General features: G+C 31.6%; 2 protein-coding genes and 1 non-coding gene across 3 annotated transcripts; 1 reads left to right on the forward strand and 2 right to left on the reverse strand.

Annotated features, from left to right (window-relative positions):
- Nucleotides 1-2,868: 2,868 nt before the first annotated feature.
- TRNAW-CCA (transfer RNA tryptophan (anticodon CCA)) lies at nucleotides 2,869-2,942 on the reverse strand. Its single transcript has one exon. It is a non-coding gene; the product is annotated as a tRNA-Trp (tRNA).
- Nucleotides 2,943-3,534: 592 nt separating this feature from the next.
- LOC133671675 (NADH dehydrogenase [ubiquinone] iron-sulfur protein 3-like) lies at nucleotides 3,535-4,863 on the reverse strand. The gene is made up of 2 exons (XM_062092539.1): nucleotides 4,813-4,863; nucleotides 3,535-4,683 (listed from the first exon to the last, which is right to left on the reverse strand). Exons 1-2 carry the CDS (start codon nucleotides 4,861-4,863, stop codon nucleotides 3,940-3,942), a joined length of 795 nt encoding a protein of 264 aa, XP_061948523.1. The 3' UTR covers nucleotides 3,535-3,939.
- A 4,093-nt stretch (nucleotides 4,864-8,956) lies between these two features.
- On the forward strand, nucleotides 8,957-9,714 carry LOC133702642 (uncharacterized). The gene is made up of 3 exons (XM_062126952.1): nucleotides 8,957-9,148; nucleotides 9,261-9,367; nucleotides 9,453-9,714. The coding sequence occupies exons 1-3, from the start codon at nucleotides 9,143-9,145 to the stop codon at nucleotides 9,547-9,549; spliced, it is 210 nt and encodes a 69-aa protein (XP_061982936.1). The 5' UTR covers nucleotides 8,957-9,142; the 3' UTR covers nucleotides 9,550-9,714.
- The last annotated feature ends 7,342 nt before the right edge of the window (nucleotides 9,715-17,056 follow it).

The raw sequence follows: 17,056 nt of genomic DNA on the forward strand, positions 1-17,056 counted from the left end.
AAGCATTGAAAATTTTCATTAATGGCATACACTGGAGTCAGGATTTCAAACAACACACCTTTTTTTTTCCCTTTTATAGTTGACATCTTCCGCTCTATGGTAGAAGAATCACCACCAGCACCACCATCCTTAGCAAGCCTCCTTTTTCTCTGCGGCTTTGTCTTCTCCATCTTCCTTCTCGTTTTTATAATATGTAGGTTTGACACCTTTTCCCCTCCTCTTTCTTCTTTTGGCCTAGGTTAGAAAAAGAAGGAGAACAGTTGGACACCACCACCAGCATGATCTTCGCCCTCTCTCTGCCCTTTTTGTTCTTCGATGTGCCTCACCTTTCTCTATCTTTTGTCGACTCCATAATTCTTTGATCTCTTCTCTTCTGTAAATTTAATCAATAAAGAAAATGGGTTAATGAAAAGATGTGATTTGAGGTGAAAAAAACTAAAAGAAAAATGAGGAAGATGTGATCAAGTAAAAGCAACATATAGTTGGGTTTTTTTTTTTGTGTAATTATATTTGAAACTACTTAGAAAATATTGTAGTAATTCATGGTGTTTTATGAAGAAAATTATATTAATATTTTTTCTATATGATTTAACTTTTTTTTTTGTTAATGTTTTCCCTTTGATTTTTAAATTATAGAAAGTTTAATATAATTAATTATTTTCTAATTAATGTAGTTAAAATCTATACCATACAATAATAATGTCCAAATAGGAACGTTTTATATTTGCTAATTTTCATAGCAAACTATTATTCACAAAATGTTTTAAATTTTCAAATTTATCCGTATAAATTAATTTCTATAATAGGATGGATATGAATATTTTTCACGTTTGAAGTCTGTTATTATAAATAGGTACAGAAGTATGCCTGTGTAGACCAACCCAATACGCATTCTTGCCTTGTCTACCTCAAAGTCTTGGAGAGAACAGATCAAGGAACCATGGCTAAGCTCTCTTTCTCCCTCTCTGCTGCTCTTATTCTCCTTGTTGCCATGGCCTTTGTTATTGATACCTCACAAGTCAGTTTTCTTTCTCTCACTTGTCAGCACTCTTTTTTTTTTTTTTTTTTTTCTATACGCATATAGTACGCATGCACACGTATGCTTTTCCTTTGATTTTTTTTAATTACCATACTATTAATTAATTATTTCAGGCATGCAAGAACGGCGCCATGCTTTTAGTTTTTGGTGTAATTAAATAAATGGGAGGGGGGGGGGGGCAAATACCAAAAAAATAAAAATATACAAGGATGAATACTGAGTTAAACTAAAACAAACGGGGTTGTAAATAGAATAAGAAAACTTGTAAAGGGGCCCCATCAATTGAATTAACCCTTCAATCTAAGGGTCAAAACAAATTTCTAATTAAAGGGTCCATTTAAAATAAGTCATAAATTTAAGGGTTAAAAATAACTTTAGAAAACGTTTGAAGGGCCACAACCACTCCATGGCAAGCCGCACGCGCGCTCCTAAGGCTATCATTTTGTAATTTATATACTATTTATTTATTTATTTTGAATGAATTACAATAAATCTTAAGGTTTTATGAAATTATAGATATCATTTAAAAATTTGAACATTTGACAAAAATCCCCACACGTTGAAATTTTCATATAGAAATCTCCTTTTGAACCCTACAATATCCCACCTACCCATATATACTTGTAATTTAGAAAAAAAACAACACTTAAATTAAGAAATTTTGAGATTAGAGAAAGAATATTAAAAAGGAAACTCCAAACAAAATTGAATGAAATTAAATAGTGAACCTAACATTGTTCATCTACTAAAAAAGAACCATATCCCCCCCTTTTTTTTTCTTTATTCAGTTTTTAAATTCTTTATTTAACTATTTTTTTAATATTAATTAAGGGTATTTTGGGTTTGTTATATATATATATATATAAAAGGCGCGAAAGAAGGTATGCTCTCCATTCTGTACTAATATATTTTGCACTAATATATATTTGATTGGTTTTTATCTAAATAGGCTGGCGGCGAGGGATCTGTTAAATTGCAAGGTATGCTCTCCATTCTCACAAGGTTTTGAAAAGTTGATCTACATTCTTATGATCTGCTTACTTATTACCTAATAATAACGATGATTCAAAAACATATGATTTCCAGATTGCCCAGAAGCCTGCGATGTCCGATGCTCAGCAACCTCACACAAGAGTGCATGCACTTTCTTCTGCAACTATTGCTGCAAAAAATGCTTGTGTGTTCCCTCAGGCACATATGGTCACAAGGATGAGTGTCCATGCTACAGAGATATGAAAACACAAGAGGGCAAACCCAAGTGCCCATGAAGTGGAAACGGCAGCCAACCAAACAAGTTTTCTTTGTTATAAAGATTATGATTTGACCACAGATTAAATATCTCCACAGATATATATGATTGTAAAATCGATGGAATTGTCTTTTAAGACATTGAAATATTTTAAGTTATAATTTTAAAAATAAATTTATTATTAATAATATCAGCTCTTATATTCCTGTGGAGATGTCAACATTTTTTATCATTTCCAACTGTTATACTACTATATTTTATTTTTCTAAATATCACTCTTATTACAATATGGTAGTGTGGTTGGATATTTTTCTCCACAGAATTCATGCCTTACCGCGGGCCCTCGTAAGCATCTTTTTTCTTGTTTCACTCCAATCTCGATCTGTCAGCTTCAGTTCTTTCTTCTTTACTTTTCTTCTCATTCGATATATTATGTGCAATTAATGTTTTTAATCATAAGTTAAAGTAAAAGTGTTAGTTGGTCGTTGTTCTTCCAAAATAGAAAATGGATTCATTTTTTTGACTATTTCTTTAAAAAAGAGATGTCATGTCTCGGTAATGGGGTCTGCTGATTCGGAATCACGCTATGTAGGATTTGAACCTACGACATCGGGTTTTGGAGACCCACGTTCTACCAAACTGAACTAAGAGCATTTTCTTATCACATCACAGTAGATATGACTGTAAAGAAAAAAAGGATGATTTTCTTACTTACCCAAAATTTGTATGCATATAGTCTCATTAAATAAAAGATTTTTTATGTCCAATTTGAATTGATCTTAATGGATTCCTCGTTATTGCCCAGAGGAGAAGGATAGGGATGACAAGATTGGAACCCGTGACATTTTGTACCCAAAACAAGGCCAAGCTACACTGCATCCCTTTCAATTAGTCTACGGGTGTCATTGTAGAGAATACCTACCCTGTTTTCCACATGGTTATTTCCTCTATCGAAATAAAATGTCTCTTGCCATTTCTTCTTTTTAGTCTTTTTTGTTTATATACTCATCATCATCCCGCCGCTACTACCAACCAATACTTACTCATATGAGATATGATGGGAAAAAAAGGGTTATTTAATTTAGAAATAATCAGCCTGCTTTCGCCCATTCCCGCTAGAAATAGTTGCATGCGAGAGAGATCCCAATTCTGTGCATGCGGCAAGCTTACTTAATGGAAAATACCGCCAGCTTCCACCCAGACAAAAAACATGAGCGCCTAGTGTGAAAGGTTGCTTTACTAGAAAATATAAGGCGCGTTAGCGCTTTAGTCTAAGGGGCGGAGCGTCGAAGAAGCGAAGCGAGCCTAGAGTAGCAGCCTCTTATCTTACGTTTTTCAGGCCCCTTTACTTGATATTCTATTAGTAAAGCGCTAGCGCCCCTATAGAGTAAGGCTCTTCTGCTATCAATGAAACCAAAAAAAAAAGAGAGACAAAAACCCTTTTGTATAGATCGAGACTTGTAGCTTGATTCTTTACTCATTCCATACTGGGAATAATTGCAGGAAATCGTTCGATAACACTTCTTCCAATTTATCAATGATATCAGACTCCCGTGAAACTCTTTCAATAAAGTGAAATTAATTCTTACAAAGCAAATAGCATTTCCTATTGATTTGTCCAACACTAGACTGGACCTATTAAGATTCTGAATTATCCATTGCTACGCTGTTCCCAAGGACTAGCAAAATCGAAATAGCAAAATTCTTGGGTCATCTCAATGGGTTCAGAAACTACACGTTTCTCTGGATCATCATAGTGTACCTCCACATATCCACTCAGAGGAAGGTCTTTTCGTAATGGATGACCCTCGAAACCATAATCTGTTAATATACGACATAGATTTGGATGATTGATGAAAGAAACACCAAACATATCCCAAACGTCTTGCTCCCACCGGCCGGTTGATGAAAGTAGACTGACTACCGGAAATATTCGTGTTACTTCGTCTGCACTGGTTTGTACATGAATGCGTGAGTTATACCGAGTACTAAGTAAATTATAGACCACTTCAAATCTTCGTTTTCGAGAGGGATAATCAACTCCGTAAATATCGATACAAACTTGAACCCTTGTATAGGTATGAAATTTAAGAACGCACAACAATTGAAATAGGTAATCCGAATTGGTATCAGATCTATTACCATGTTCCGATCTTTCCATTTTTTTTACCCATTTCTTGGGGAGAGTCTCCCAACTATCTTTGAAAAAAGATTGGTTATCTATAAATAAAGATAAAGAAAGATTTCTTCTAGTTCCGCTTCTTGCTCTAAAAATGAAGATGTCGGAAATCCCTTGGTCCAACCAAGAAAGACATGGGACTTTTGGTCGTCTTTTTCTTCTCTTATGAGATTTCAAATTGGATGACGCTCCTAAAGGCCTTCTAAACTGTCTTTTCTACATGTTTGCTAGGCATTGTCATTGAAGTAGGCAAGGCCAGTCCATCTGTCAGCTTCTAGGTCAACAGCTAGTAATATGTCTTTCTCGTCCTAAATTAAATAAGTACGAACTTCAATTGTGGCTTACGCTCTCGTTACAGGCAAATGAGAGGAAGGCACTTAAAGAACAGGTGGGCATAGCCTGGTCAATCTTGAGTTAACATAACAAATTTGTATTTTGAGTAATAAAAATATAATAAATCTAGGTTAACTCGTTAAATTCATGGCTCAAGTCTTGAGATTGGAATAACCCAATAGAAAAGAAAATAAAGAAAATCACTAAGCTTATTTTTTTGTTTTTAAAGAAACTCAATATTAAATGATGAAAGTCGCAAATAAAATGAGTAAAAAAAAACATATGTCAACATGTATTAACTTTTCAAACCCATGATCCCAATATTAGACCATAAACATCCTATTTGAAAATACCTCAAAGCCTAATTGCTAATTAATCAAATGTTGAAGAATAAAATTAGAAAAAAATTCAATTATACAAAATGATTCAAAATAAAAAATAGCAATTAAAAGAATGAGGATCAAAGTTAAAATAAAAAAATGAATTTTATTTTTTATTGAAGGGTGAAATTGAAAAGAAAAATTAATTTAACAAAAAAAAATCAAAAGAATGCAAATCAAAATTGAAATAAAAAATTAAAGTAAATTTTTGATTGAAGAGTGAAATTGAAATTAAAATTCAATTGAGATTGAATGATAAAATTAAAAACAAATTGAAATTTTATAAAGAGACCAATAATAACAATTAGAAATCAAAAGAAGGACCAAATGACCAATGTGATTTTCTAGGGGAGGAGAAGAAAAAAAAAGGCCACCGACATTGCACTGCCCCTCCAAAGCTATCATGTTTTATCCCAAAAAGAAGAGGATATTGTGATGATTCTAATGACATGATAAAAGCTGGGTTTTTTTACTACCAAGAGACGCCGCATACGCCACCAAAAAAACATAAGCACTTCCCACATGAATCAACTACCTTTTGTTTTTATAATTATATTTTATATTTAATAAAATATCAAATTGTCCTTCATCTAACCTAATCATAACAGAAAAACCAGTATGAAAATAGAAAAAAAAACCTTTGGATGCTAATTTATAATTGTTGCTTTTAAAGATATTTTGGTTGTTTCACTGTACTTTTAAAATGTGAAAAAACTTATTTGTTTCTAATCAATCTGATAATGATTAATGGACTTTGTAGAAAGACCTTGGTGCCTCCAATAGTCAATTTAATGATTTTTAGTGGGGAGGGTGAAATTATTATTATATAATTCCAGTCAACAATACCTCTAAGTTTGTATGAATATTGTTTTCCCAAGACGTATTAGTTTTGGCTAATTTAAGTACTTCATTTGAGAGTTATTCTTAATACAATTAATGGATTTAAATTAATGAAATTTCATTTTCGTTTTGTTTGCAATATTGAAAGAGACTTAAGTAATAACTAGTTTATTGGCTAGCGTTTCATTATAGGTTAGATCAAATATTTTTTTTAACATAATTTTTTTTAAGCATTTCTAATGTTTTTTTTAGTAGAAAAAAAAATTTAAATCATGTGGGGATTGACTTGATTTGATATGGTTGACTTGACATATCAAAGACAACTCAGATGACTGGTAAAAATATAGTTTGATTCAAAATAAATATTCAAGATTAAATTACGTGCGCGCGCACACATACATTAAGATAACAACATATTAGATCAATTCAGATCAAGGCAGGTTAACCAGTCAATTCGAATGCTAGGTCATAAGACCATGATAACCCCATATAAAGTAAATCAAAATAAATTATGAAGTTCAATTTCTAATAAACTCAATATTGAAGGATGGAATTGAAAAAACTAATTTGAGTCAACCCAAGTTAACCTACTAAACTCGCTATCTAGGTCATGAGACTAAGATAACCCAATAGAAATAAAATTGAAACAAATTATGAAGCCTAACTCTTAATCAGCCTAGCGTTGATAGATGGAATTGAAAAAAAATTGATTAAAAAAGACAAAAAAATAACTTTAGTTAATTCGGTTTAACTCGCTAAACTTGTGACTTGAGTAGTAAGACGATGATAACCTTAAAGAAAGCAAATCAAAATAAATCATAAAGCCTAATTTCCAATCAATCCAATGTTTAAGGATGAAATTGAAAAAATAGTCAATTAGGAAAGAGAGAAAAAAAAACTTAAGTCAACTGAGTTAACTTGTTAAACCCGCAATTTAGGTCATGAAACTGAGATGACCTCATAAAAAATAAATTGAAAAAAAAACACAAAGTTTAGTCCTAATAAACCTAATGTTGAAGGATGAAGTTGAAATTAAAATTGAAAAATAGATTATAAAAGAACATAAAAAAACTCGAGTTAACTCGGGTTAACCTATGAGTCATTAGACGAGAATAACCTCATATAAATCAATCTGAAACAAATAACAAAACCTAATTTCGAATCAATCCGAAACAAATAAACGAAATCTAATTTTGAATCAATTCAATAATAAAAGATGAAACTGAAAAAAAAATTAATCAGGAAAAGGGAAAAAAACTCGAATCAACCAATCAAACCCACAATCTAGGTCAAGAGACTAGTATAACCTTATAAAAAGTAAATTAAAAAAATAAAGCTTAATCCCCAATAAACTTAATATTAAAAGGTTAATTTGAAATTTTAAAAAAAACTATATCTTGGGAAAAAGAAAAACAAAGGAAGGGAAAAGAAAACATTATTCAAGGGTCAAATAGCTAGTACTAGATCATTGTCCGTGCTATGCTGTGAGTCGGATGAAGTTTTTCTTAGACGTAAAAAACTTTCCTGGTGTTTTTAATTAGAATTTTTTTAAACTATATGAGAATTGACTTGGTTGACTTGAAATGTCTAAAGATAACCTAGATAATGGATAAAAATTTAGTTTAACTAAAAAAATCAAAACGATATATATTTTTTTAAATATTGAAATAACAACATATTAGATCAATTTGGGTTAACCTATTAAACCCGCCGCTACCAGATCATGAGACCCTGATAACCCTATAGAAAACATATAAAAAATAAACATTAAACCCAATTTTCAATCAACCTAATGTTGAAGAATGAATTTGAAAACAAAATTCAACTAAAAAATTAAGTCGAGTAAACCCGGGTTAATCTGCCAAAATTAGGTTATGAAATTGGAATAACCCAATAGAAAATAAATCAAAATAAATTATAATACTCAATTCCCAATCAATCCAATATTAAAGGATGAATTGAAACAAATTCAACTAAAAAAAGGATAAAAAAAAACCCCAATCACCAGGCTAACTCACAACCCAAGTCATCAAATTGTGATAACCTCATAGAAACAAAAACGAAGTTCAATTATCAATCAATTCAATATTGAAGTATTAAATTAAAAAGAAAAAATCAAATAAAAAAAGATAAAAAGTAATCCGAGTCAACTAAGGTTAACATACCAAACTCAAGTCAGGAGACTAGGACATCTTTATAGAACGAAAAATAAATAAATTATAAAGTTTAATTCCCAGTCAACCCAATATTGAAAGATAAAATTAAAAAAATTCAATTAAAAAAGGAATAAATAAACTTGAGTTGGCATGACTAACTCGCAAAACTCATTACCTAAGTTATGAGACCATGATAACCATATAAAAAGCAAACTGAAAAACAATTATGAAGCTTAACTTTCAATCAACCCAATGTTGAAGGATGAAATTAAAAAATAATAAAAAATAAACTGAGTCAACACAACTAACCCGCAAAACTCGCAACTTAATTTATGAGACTGTGATAACTTTATAGAAAATAAATTAAAATAAATTATAAAATTCAATACTCAATAAATCCCTTATTAAAGTATAAAATTAAAAAAAATTAAATGTGAAATAAAAAATAAAAAATAATTTTATTTTAATAATTTTTGATGTTCAAGTAAAAAAAAAACTTGGGATTTCACCGTTCATGTTCACTGTTATAATATGTGTCAATAAAATCTACTAACTAATTTTTTTTTATTATTTCAATGTTCATTGCTATAAAAAATGGCAAGAACTTTTAATAATAATAATTGTTATTTTTTTATTAAAATAAATATTTAAATTAGTTTGTGAGTATATAAACTAATAGTACAACTTGAAAATAATAATAATAATAATAATTATAATCATGAAATATCCACGCTCTCGATTCTCAAGTTCTCAACAACCTCTTTAAAAGAAAAAGAAAAAAAAACGCTCTCGATTCTCCACTTCCTTCCCTTTCTTCTAAAAAATAAAATAATAATAAAAAAAATTCACATTTTGTCGTTCTATTGCTCTTAGCTCTGCGTAGCAAAGTCTCTCTCAGTCTCTCTAACAAATCGAAAAACAGAATCTCTCCGTCTCCGCTGAAGAGCAACAGCAGCAGCAAGAATCATGACTCATATCCTTTTCATTTTTCTTATCTAATTTTAGATCTCTTGATTTTTCTTTTATTTCCTGCAGGTTTTTGTTTTTTGTTTTTTTTAATTTTGTTTCTTTGATTCAATTTTCACGCGGAAATCAAAGAGAAAAAGATCGCGAGAGAGCTCAAGCTCGTGGCGGTAACAAAGTAAACAAAGGCAAGGATGACGGTTTGACTCCTGAACAGCGTCGTGAAAGGTTGATCGGTTCCTCTATTTTTTTTTACATTTTTTAAAATTTAGTTTTGGTTAAATTTCAAGATTTTTTGCATTTATTTTTGTAGAGACGCGAAGGCGCTGCAAGAAAAGGCGGCGAAGAAGGCAGCACAGGCGGCGGGAGGGGAATCTTCGGGAGGAGGTAAAGGGAATAATAAGAAATAGAAAGAAGTTTGTTGTGTTTTAATCATGTGGTTTTGTGTTGACTACGGTTTGATGTGGATTTGATATTTTGTATGGATTATCATGTTTGTTTGGGTTTGAGGTTTTTTTAGTTTGATTTGGAGTTTTGAAAATTTTAATTGCTTGATTGGATCGGTTATCGATGAATTAGTTGCTTTTATTGAGTTTAATTTTATGCATTTTAATTATTGAATCACGCAATTTTGGAGAGATTGATAATTACACGCATAAATCCGTGTTCTACTGCTCGTTGTTGGTGAATTAGAGATGGAGATGTTGAAATTTAGTTAAGCTTAATAGTTGTGCTGGCCTTGATATGGCTAGAGTTGAAGAACGAAAAGATAGTGTTATTATATTGTATGGATGTTGGTTACGCTTTTAGGAAGGTTTGGGGCTGGTGGAAAGGAAATTAGGGATTATGGGAGATAAACATGTTAGTTAAACATGAGTTTCTAGTACAGCTCATGAAAACTCTCTTTTAGACAATTACTGCACGGTTTGCTTATTCTTAAGAATCACCTCATGGCTGTTTACAGAAGCATTCAGTAGTCTCCCCATTGTCTAGAATACAATGGACTAGGATGTCACTATCTTAAAAATATTTCTATGGATGGATTAGAGTTCATTGCTGAAAAAAGTTATTACTATTCAAGCATTGGCTGAATGTGCTTTTGAACCCCCATTTGATGGGTTTAATTGCACTTTGGTGTATATTCACTCGGATGCACAACTAGGGCTTTCTTATATGTGTGACTTGAACACATTACTTTGTGAAATTGGATGCCTGTAGCAGGTTCTCTGTATGACACGGTTACTGTATTCTGAACTTAATCATAGGCGACCTAATTTTCTTTTAAATTTGAGTAGGGCTTCTAACCTAGAACAGTAAATCCCCATAGATCATGAATATTGGCCCTTTTCAAGGTATAATAACTGGAATTTCATTAGCTTTTTCAAACCATGTGCATTATGGGGCCAAGTTAGTCAGTTCATCTTAAAGGTATTAGGTAGGAGAATTGCAGGCATTCACAAGGCCAGTAAGGATTTTTTATCCACTACTTGTTGATGGTTTTCATTTTGATGGCAATATTGTCTAAAGGTATTACATAAGAATAGTGTTGGTCTGTTTGAATGGTTTTCATTTTCATTCTTTGAATGCACCACAGACTACACCGTGAGCATCTATATCTTTTGTAGAATGTCTGCAATCACTTGAAACTCATGGTTGCTTACTAATGTTTGGACGTTTAGATTTTAGGGCTACTTAAAGATTACTTTGTTCTTGTGATAGACTTTGTTTTCGAAGAAAACATTGAACATTTCTCTCTCCCGTCTCGTACAATTATTATTAACACACACTAGAAAGGTTATTGCATTTTTTGTGGTTATGAGGAGTTCCTAGTTGTGCCTGCATTTTCTGTAGAGTTTGAGGAGGGGGAAACCCCTGCCGATCACTTACAAATTACAATATACATAAGTTTGAATAAAAGGGGCTTAGAAAAATAGATAAATAGGTGTGAGGTGAGCTTAACAAAATTTCAGGCATTTCCTTGACTCGGCTGTCCCTTTGTCCTAGGGCTCTAGGCTTTGCATAAACCTGCTCGTATATGTTGTGAATACGAGGAGATAAACTAAGTATTTTTTTTAGGACCAAGAAGATATTCTGGTGATTCTAATGGAGAATAGCGAGATTAGATTTTCTGAGCAGTTAGGCTGTGGAGATCAGAGTACATATTTAGCAATGATTTGAAAGATATCATAGCTAAATAGCATCTCAAATACCTGCGTTTTGTTTCATGCATAATTACGGTCAGGATGTGTTGATTAGCCTAAATTATTGAAATGGCTCTTCATTTCTGGTCTTTTTGTGGAAAACTATTTAATCCCTTAAGTTGGCAAGTTACGAATCAATGTGCCTATTTACCTCAAGTGGGAATTAACTAAATGAAGGAATTTGCAGAGTTACCGTGGAATTCTTCGGTTCAGCTTGTTCCGGAGTTTCTCTTGTTTGTATATGCATGGTAATTGGTAGTCAAGCATGTTTTGCAAATGAAGGCCATTGATTTTGAGCTCAATAGCTAATTGGAGCAGATAATCCCCTAAAATTAACTAAGAACAAGAACAGGGATGATGATAATGGCCTTGATTGCAAATTATAATACTGTTATTGACAGGTGGTGGAACAATGGGTGTCATCGTAAGCCTTGGTTTTTAAACTGTCAGAATAAGATGAGCCTCTTTGTTTGGATCTTATCATTGGTGGAAATGGGAGAAGGAAATTCTTGGTCATTGAATGCCCTATACTGCAGATCCTTGGCTTAGATCATTTTTGCATGGGGCTCATTTGTGTAAAACCTAAGCATGGGTCAGTGTTGCTACCACCACTATTTTACAGTGCAGTCTCTACACTGCCAGGGTTAGTTTGATCAACCGCCGTGTATATATTGTGAATAAAAGTTAGGTTTTTATATTCTAAGGTTAGATCTAAGCGAAATTTAAAAGAAACTCTATTTTATAAAATCTTAATAATAGACTTTATCTTAAAATAAACTTAACATATTTATGGTATGGTAGTTCTAAAATCCTTTATAGAAGAGAAATCCTAATTAAAACTAAAATAAAACAAAAATCCTTTATAGTAAAGAATTTCTAATTAAAATTTACCTAATTAATAAAATTCATCTAGCATTAAAATTACTAACTAGTAAAATAATAATTAAATTAAAAGTAAGAAAAAAAAAAAAAGTACAACAAGGTAAATAAAAACAATCTCGTGCAACTTCCATCTTTTATTTGAAAGCCTCTTTGATCTCAAATAATCATGAGATTTTAGCCTAATAGAAAACAAAGCTTTCAGAATCTTCTGGTAAAATTTTAGCTAAATCTAATAGTCATATTAAAAGTTATGCTTAATTTACCAAACTGCATCTTAGATTTTTCGTAAACTCTTCAACATCTAAAAATCTTATCCATCAATGAAATAATACAATAAATATTATTAAACCAATAATATTGAAAAAATTTTCCCAAGTCAGTCCCCTCCACATCTAAAAAACATGACTTGAGTTACCTATCAAGAATTAAACTTATCTACTCCAAACAAATAAATACTTTAAATATAGCATTGTGACCAATATATTCATGAAGTAACATATCTTTGATATGGGAACTTCAAATTTTAATTTATGATATGTACATGCTAAAGAAAAATTCATATTTAATATTATATTTTCTGTTCCTATGAAGTCCATTTATAGTTTCTTTATATATTCTTTTACTTCAAACTTGATCTTATTATTATTCATGACTTTCAATACTTCAACTTTTATATATAAAGAAACTTCAAGATAATCTTTCATAATATCTTTAGAAGAATTATTAAAAATTACCATGCTGTCCATGTCCTTGTTTACAAGATCTTTAGAATTGCTACAACATACTAATTGAGAAGCTTCTCGATTTTTTCTTCACTGTTAGTTGATAAACATCGACAATTAGATTAATATTTGCAATAATATTATTGTTGTAATTATTATGATATTGAAATTGTTTACTTTGAAGAGACAACAACTCCTCTATGATTTTCTTACTTGCTATTTTAGAAGGTTGAATAAAAGGCAAATAATAGCAATCTAATTGCTTATGTACCCGATATAAAATCTTTTTATAATCATCTTGTATAAACCTCAAAATTAATGATTATTTCAAATCTTGCCAAGATAGAATTAAAGGCATATCAATACGAGTTTTAAAGTCTAGAAATTCAAACCACCATTCTCTAGCACCATAAAAAAGTTTGCGTATGACAATTCTTATCTTTTAATTATAAGGGATCTTGTTGAAATAGAAATAAGCTTTTAACTTTGTTAACCAGTTAATAAATCTTTTCTTTGAAATCTAATCAAATTTAGGGATTGATTTGGGTTTTGGCTTGCCTCAAGGTAAATATATAGGAAAGTTTGTCTACTCTTCATGATCGTTGCCTCCCATCAATTGAATGATACGTTCCAAGTTAGCCAACATTGTTGTTGTTGTTTGCTTAAAACAATCTAGTTTTGGCGATTGGATTCCTCGCGTTCTCCTAAGCATTCATAATGTACTAGATGGCCTTCAATCTTGCATTGCATAATGGATTTTGTTTTAAAAAATATACATTCACACTTCAAAACTGTGACAACTTTTTTTTATGTCTCAATTTATATTTCTCTGATCAAACATATTTATTTATATTTCTATCTTAAGATACTAATCTAGTGCAAACTTAATTATAACCACTGTCAAACTATGTTGCTGATTTATGTGATTTTGGGAATTCGGGTTTCCTTTACAGACGGGCACCCGCAGGCCACTCTAAGCACCATCAAATTCTCAAAATAATAGGGCAACGGTTTTACTTGGGATACCCACCAAATCATTTTTGGATCAAAGTAGCTAGTATTACTTCTTAAAACGCAACTAATTGGTATTTAACAGAATAAACTCTCCAAAACAGTAAGTTTATTTTTTGCACACGTATAAACTTAATTTGTTTCTGCCCTCAAACGAGGCTAGGTTCTTGGACCCGTCTATTTGATTTTGGATTCAATTTTCAAGTTTCCGGGTCTGACTCTCCTTTTTTTTTTTTTTTTGTTTGTCCTCCTCTGATTCTTCTTGTTCTTGAGAGCAAAATGCAATGAAATGATAACGTAGGTTGGCAGGTACTAGGGTTAAGACGCAGGCACAACTGCATGAGGTCACATTTCTAGTTGACTCCAAATTATAACTTACTTATAAAAAGTCTGAACTCGAACTAGGTGCAACGGTAGCTAGTTAGGGTAGATTTTTAACGATTCTAAGGCCATGTTTGTTTCTCGGAATTCATTTTCCGGAAAACCACTTTCCAAACTTTCCTGTGTTTGTTTGCCACTAGGAAAGTTGGTCAATGGAAAACACTTTCCGGTCAATGGAAAACACTTTCTGGTTAATGAAAACACTTTTCGGTCAACGAAAAACACTTTTCAGTCAAAGAAAAATTTGGTTTGGTTTCTAGAAAAGTGTTTTCTCTTTTGGCTGTGTTTGTTTTCCGGAAAGTGGTTTCCCGGAAACCACTTTCCAAACTTTCATGTGTTTGTTTGCTATTGGAAAAGTTGGTCAACGGAAAACACTTTCCAGTCAAAGGAAAATTTGGCTTGGTTTTCAGGAAAGTGTTTTCCTGAAAAATTTGGGCGGAAAACACTTTCCGGAAGTTGTGAAAAATTTAGAAATGTCATTATTTGCTGATTATATCAAATTTGATCCTCAAACTTTTGATTGCTATATATAATTTGTTTTGAATATTTATTTTTCAATTTCTTCTCTTAAAATTTAATTTTTATATTAATTTTGGTCCTTATTTTTATAATTGCTATTTGCTTTTTTCTTATCATTTTTTTATTGAAATTTTTTATCTATCAAATTTGATCCTCATTCTTTTGATTTTTACTTATTTTATTTGAAATAATTTATGAAATGTTAATTATTATTATTTTAATTTCTTCACCTTTTATTTTTTTTAATTTTTTAGATTTGATCTCTATTATTTTGATTATTATTTATTTTATTTGAGATAATTTATGAAATTATATTTTTTTTTCAATTTCATTCTCATTCAAATTTTTAAGTTGTAAGATTTATTCCTCATTATTTTAATAAACTTGAAAAAATAAAATATTAATAAGTTATTTTCCAGCTCATTTTCCATAACATAACCAAACACTGGAAAGTATTTTCCAACTTATTTTCCATTACACTACCAAACATCGGAAAATACTTTTCCGGAATTCACTTTCCAGGAATTTACTTTCCCAGGAATTCACTTTCCAAAAGAAAACTACTTTCCTGCAAACAAACGGGGTCTAAATATTGATACATCGGATGTATATGATTTCTGGAGTTTGACTTAGGGTGGTAAGTAGTAGATTCACTCCTCCTGTTATTATTATTGTCATGGATTTAAATTCAAGAGAAGGCCGATATAAATTTCTTATAATTAATTAAATACAACAATTCGAAATTTATTATTTATTATTATCTCTGTATCAAAATGAGGTCCAATATTGTGGAAGTTTTTTGAATTTAACGTACTCATCAAGCACATTATAATTGATCAAGAACCTCTCAATCTCATGCCATGCGTTTTCATTCTCCTCCCGGCCCTACGTACAGGCAGCTTCCTTCCTCTACTTGGCTCATGCCTCACATTATTAGTTATCTATGTAATTAACACGATGTTGTTTTCATTTTAATTTTTTATTTATTTATTAATATGGTTAACTTCTTTCATTCGTGATCTGAATTTTACACTGAGTTATCCTCAAATCATGTTTAATTAATAACTATTATTTTTAGTTTCATAATTAAACCCTTCCTATAAAACGTACTTAATTTTCTTTGTACATCAATATTACGCCTTAAAAAAATAAATTGATCACAAGTCCACTAAGCTTGCTTGTTAATTTGTCTTGTGTGGTCCTTAACATGCAAAAGAACAAAATTCAAGAGAAAAAAAAACCCTAAGAAAACAAGTCAATGATATAAAGAAGTGCTCAAAACATTTGCTTTGTTGGAGTTGTTGTGGCAGCTATTGCATTATAATAAAGGATGACTTTTTGTGATGAGTTTGGTGCGACATGGTGAGTTAAACAAACTTATCCTATTATCATAGTTTTTAGATTTGGCCCGGTTCAAAACTCGAGTTCTGAGTTTTGATCGAGTCACGGGTCGCTCGGGTCAATTCTTTTTTTTTAAATCAAAATAACTTCGTTTAGTAAAAAAAAACCAAAGTCAATGGGTTGCAACCGGGTTTTTGACCGGCTCTTGCCGGGTCAACCCGCTTGTTTTTTCCTTCCCCTGTTTTTTCTTCAAACCGGGCCGGTTCCAGCCCCGTGTCAACTCATCGGGCTGGACTGAGTTTTAAAACTATGCTTACGAGGCATTTGATTGGGCCCACTAATTATGATGAGATATTATTTTTTAAAATGTTTTGTGGCTTCATTTGCATCATTTCTCTATCTCTTTGTGTTTTTTCTTCAAACAGAAAATAGTTGCTGTTGGTATGGAGGATCAGTTTCCTAAAATGGAAACCTTTATGCACAAGGAATTGGCAGCTCAAAGTAGTTTTCATGGAATGGCAACAGGATCAAGATATTTTGGTGATCCCACCATTTGGGGTGCTCTAGCTGGGGCTACTTGTCATGTAGATGATGGAAATAATGGCACGAAATCGCCATCACAATCGTCTCACGAAAGATTGTTTTCGGGTTCGGAATCGAGTTCTTCGGCAGACGATCTGGTTTCAGGTACCAATTTGGTTGGTAACATCCCTGGATTTGGCAGACAGGATTATTCCAAACAAAATCATGGAAGTTGTTTTATGTCAGGATTGTGTTCTATCAATTCTCCTGGAGGTTCAATATCTGACTAATTAATAACTATTATTTTTAGTTTCATAATTAAACCCTTCCTATAAAAC

This window comes from Populus nigra, chromosome 1, assembly GCF_951802175.1.
Source record: "Populus nigra chromosome 1, ddPopNigr1.1, whole genome shotgun sequence".
NCBI classification, from domain to species: domain Eukaryota; kingdom Viridiplantae; phylum Streptophyta; class Magnoliopsida; order Malpighiales; family Salicaceae; genus Populus; species Populus nigra.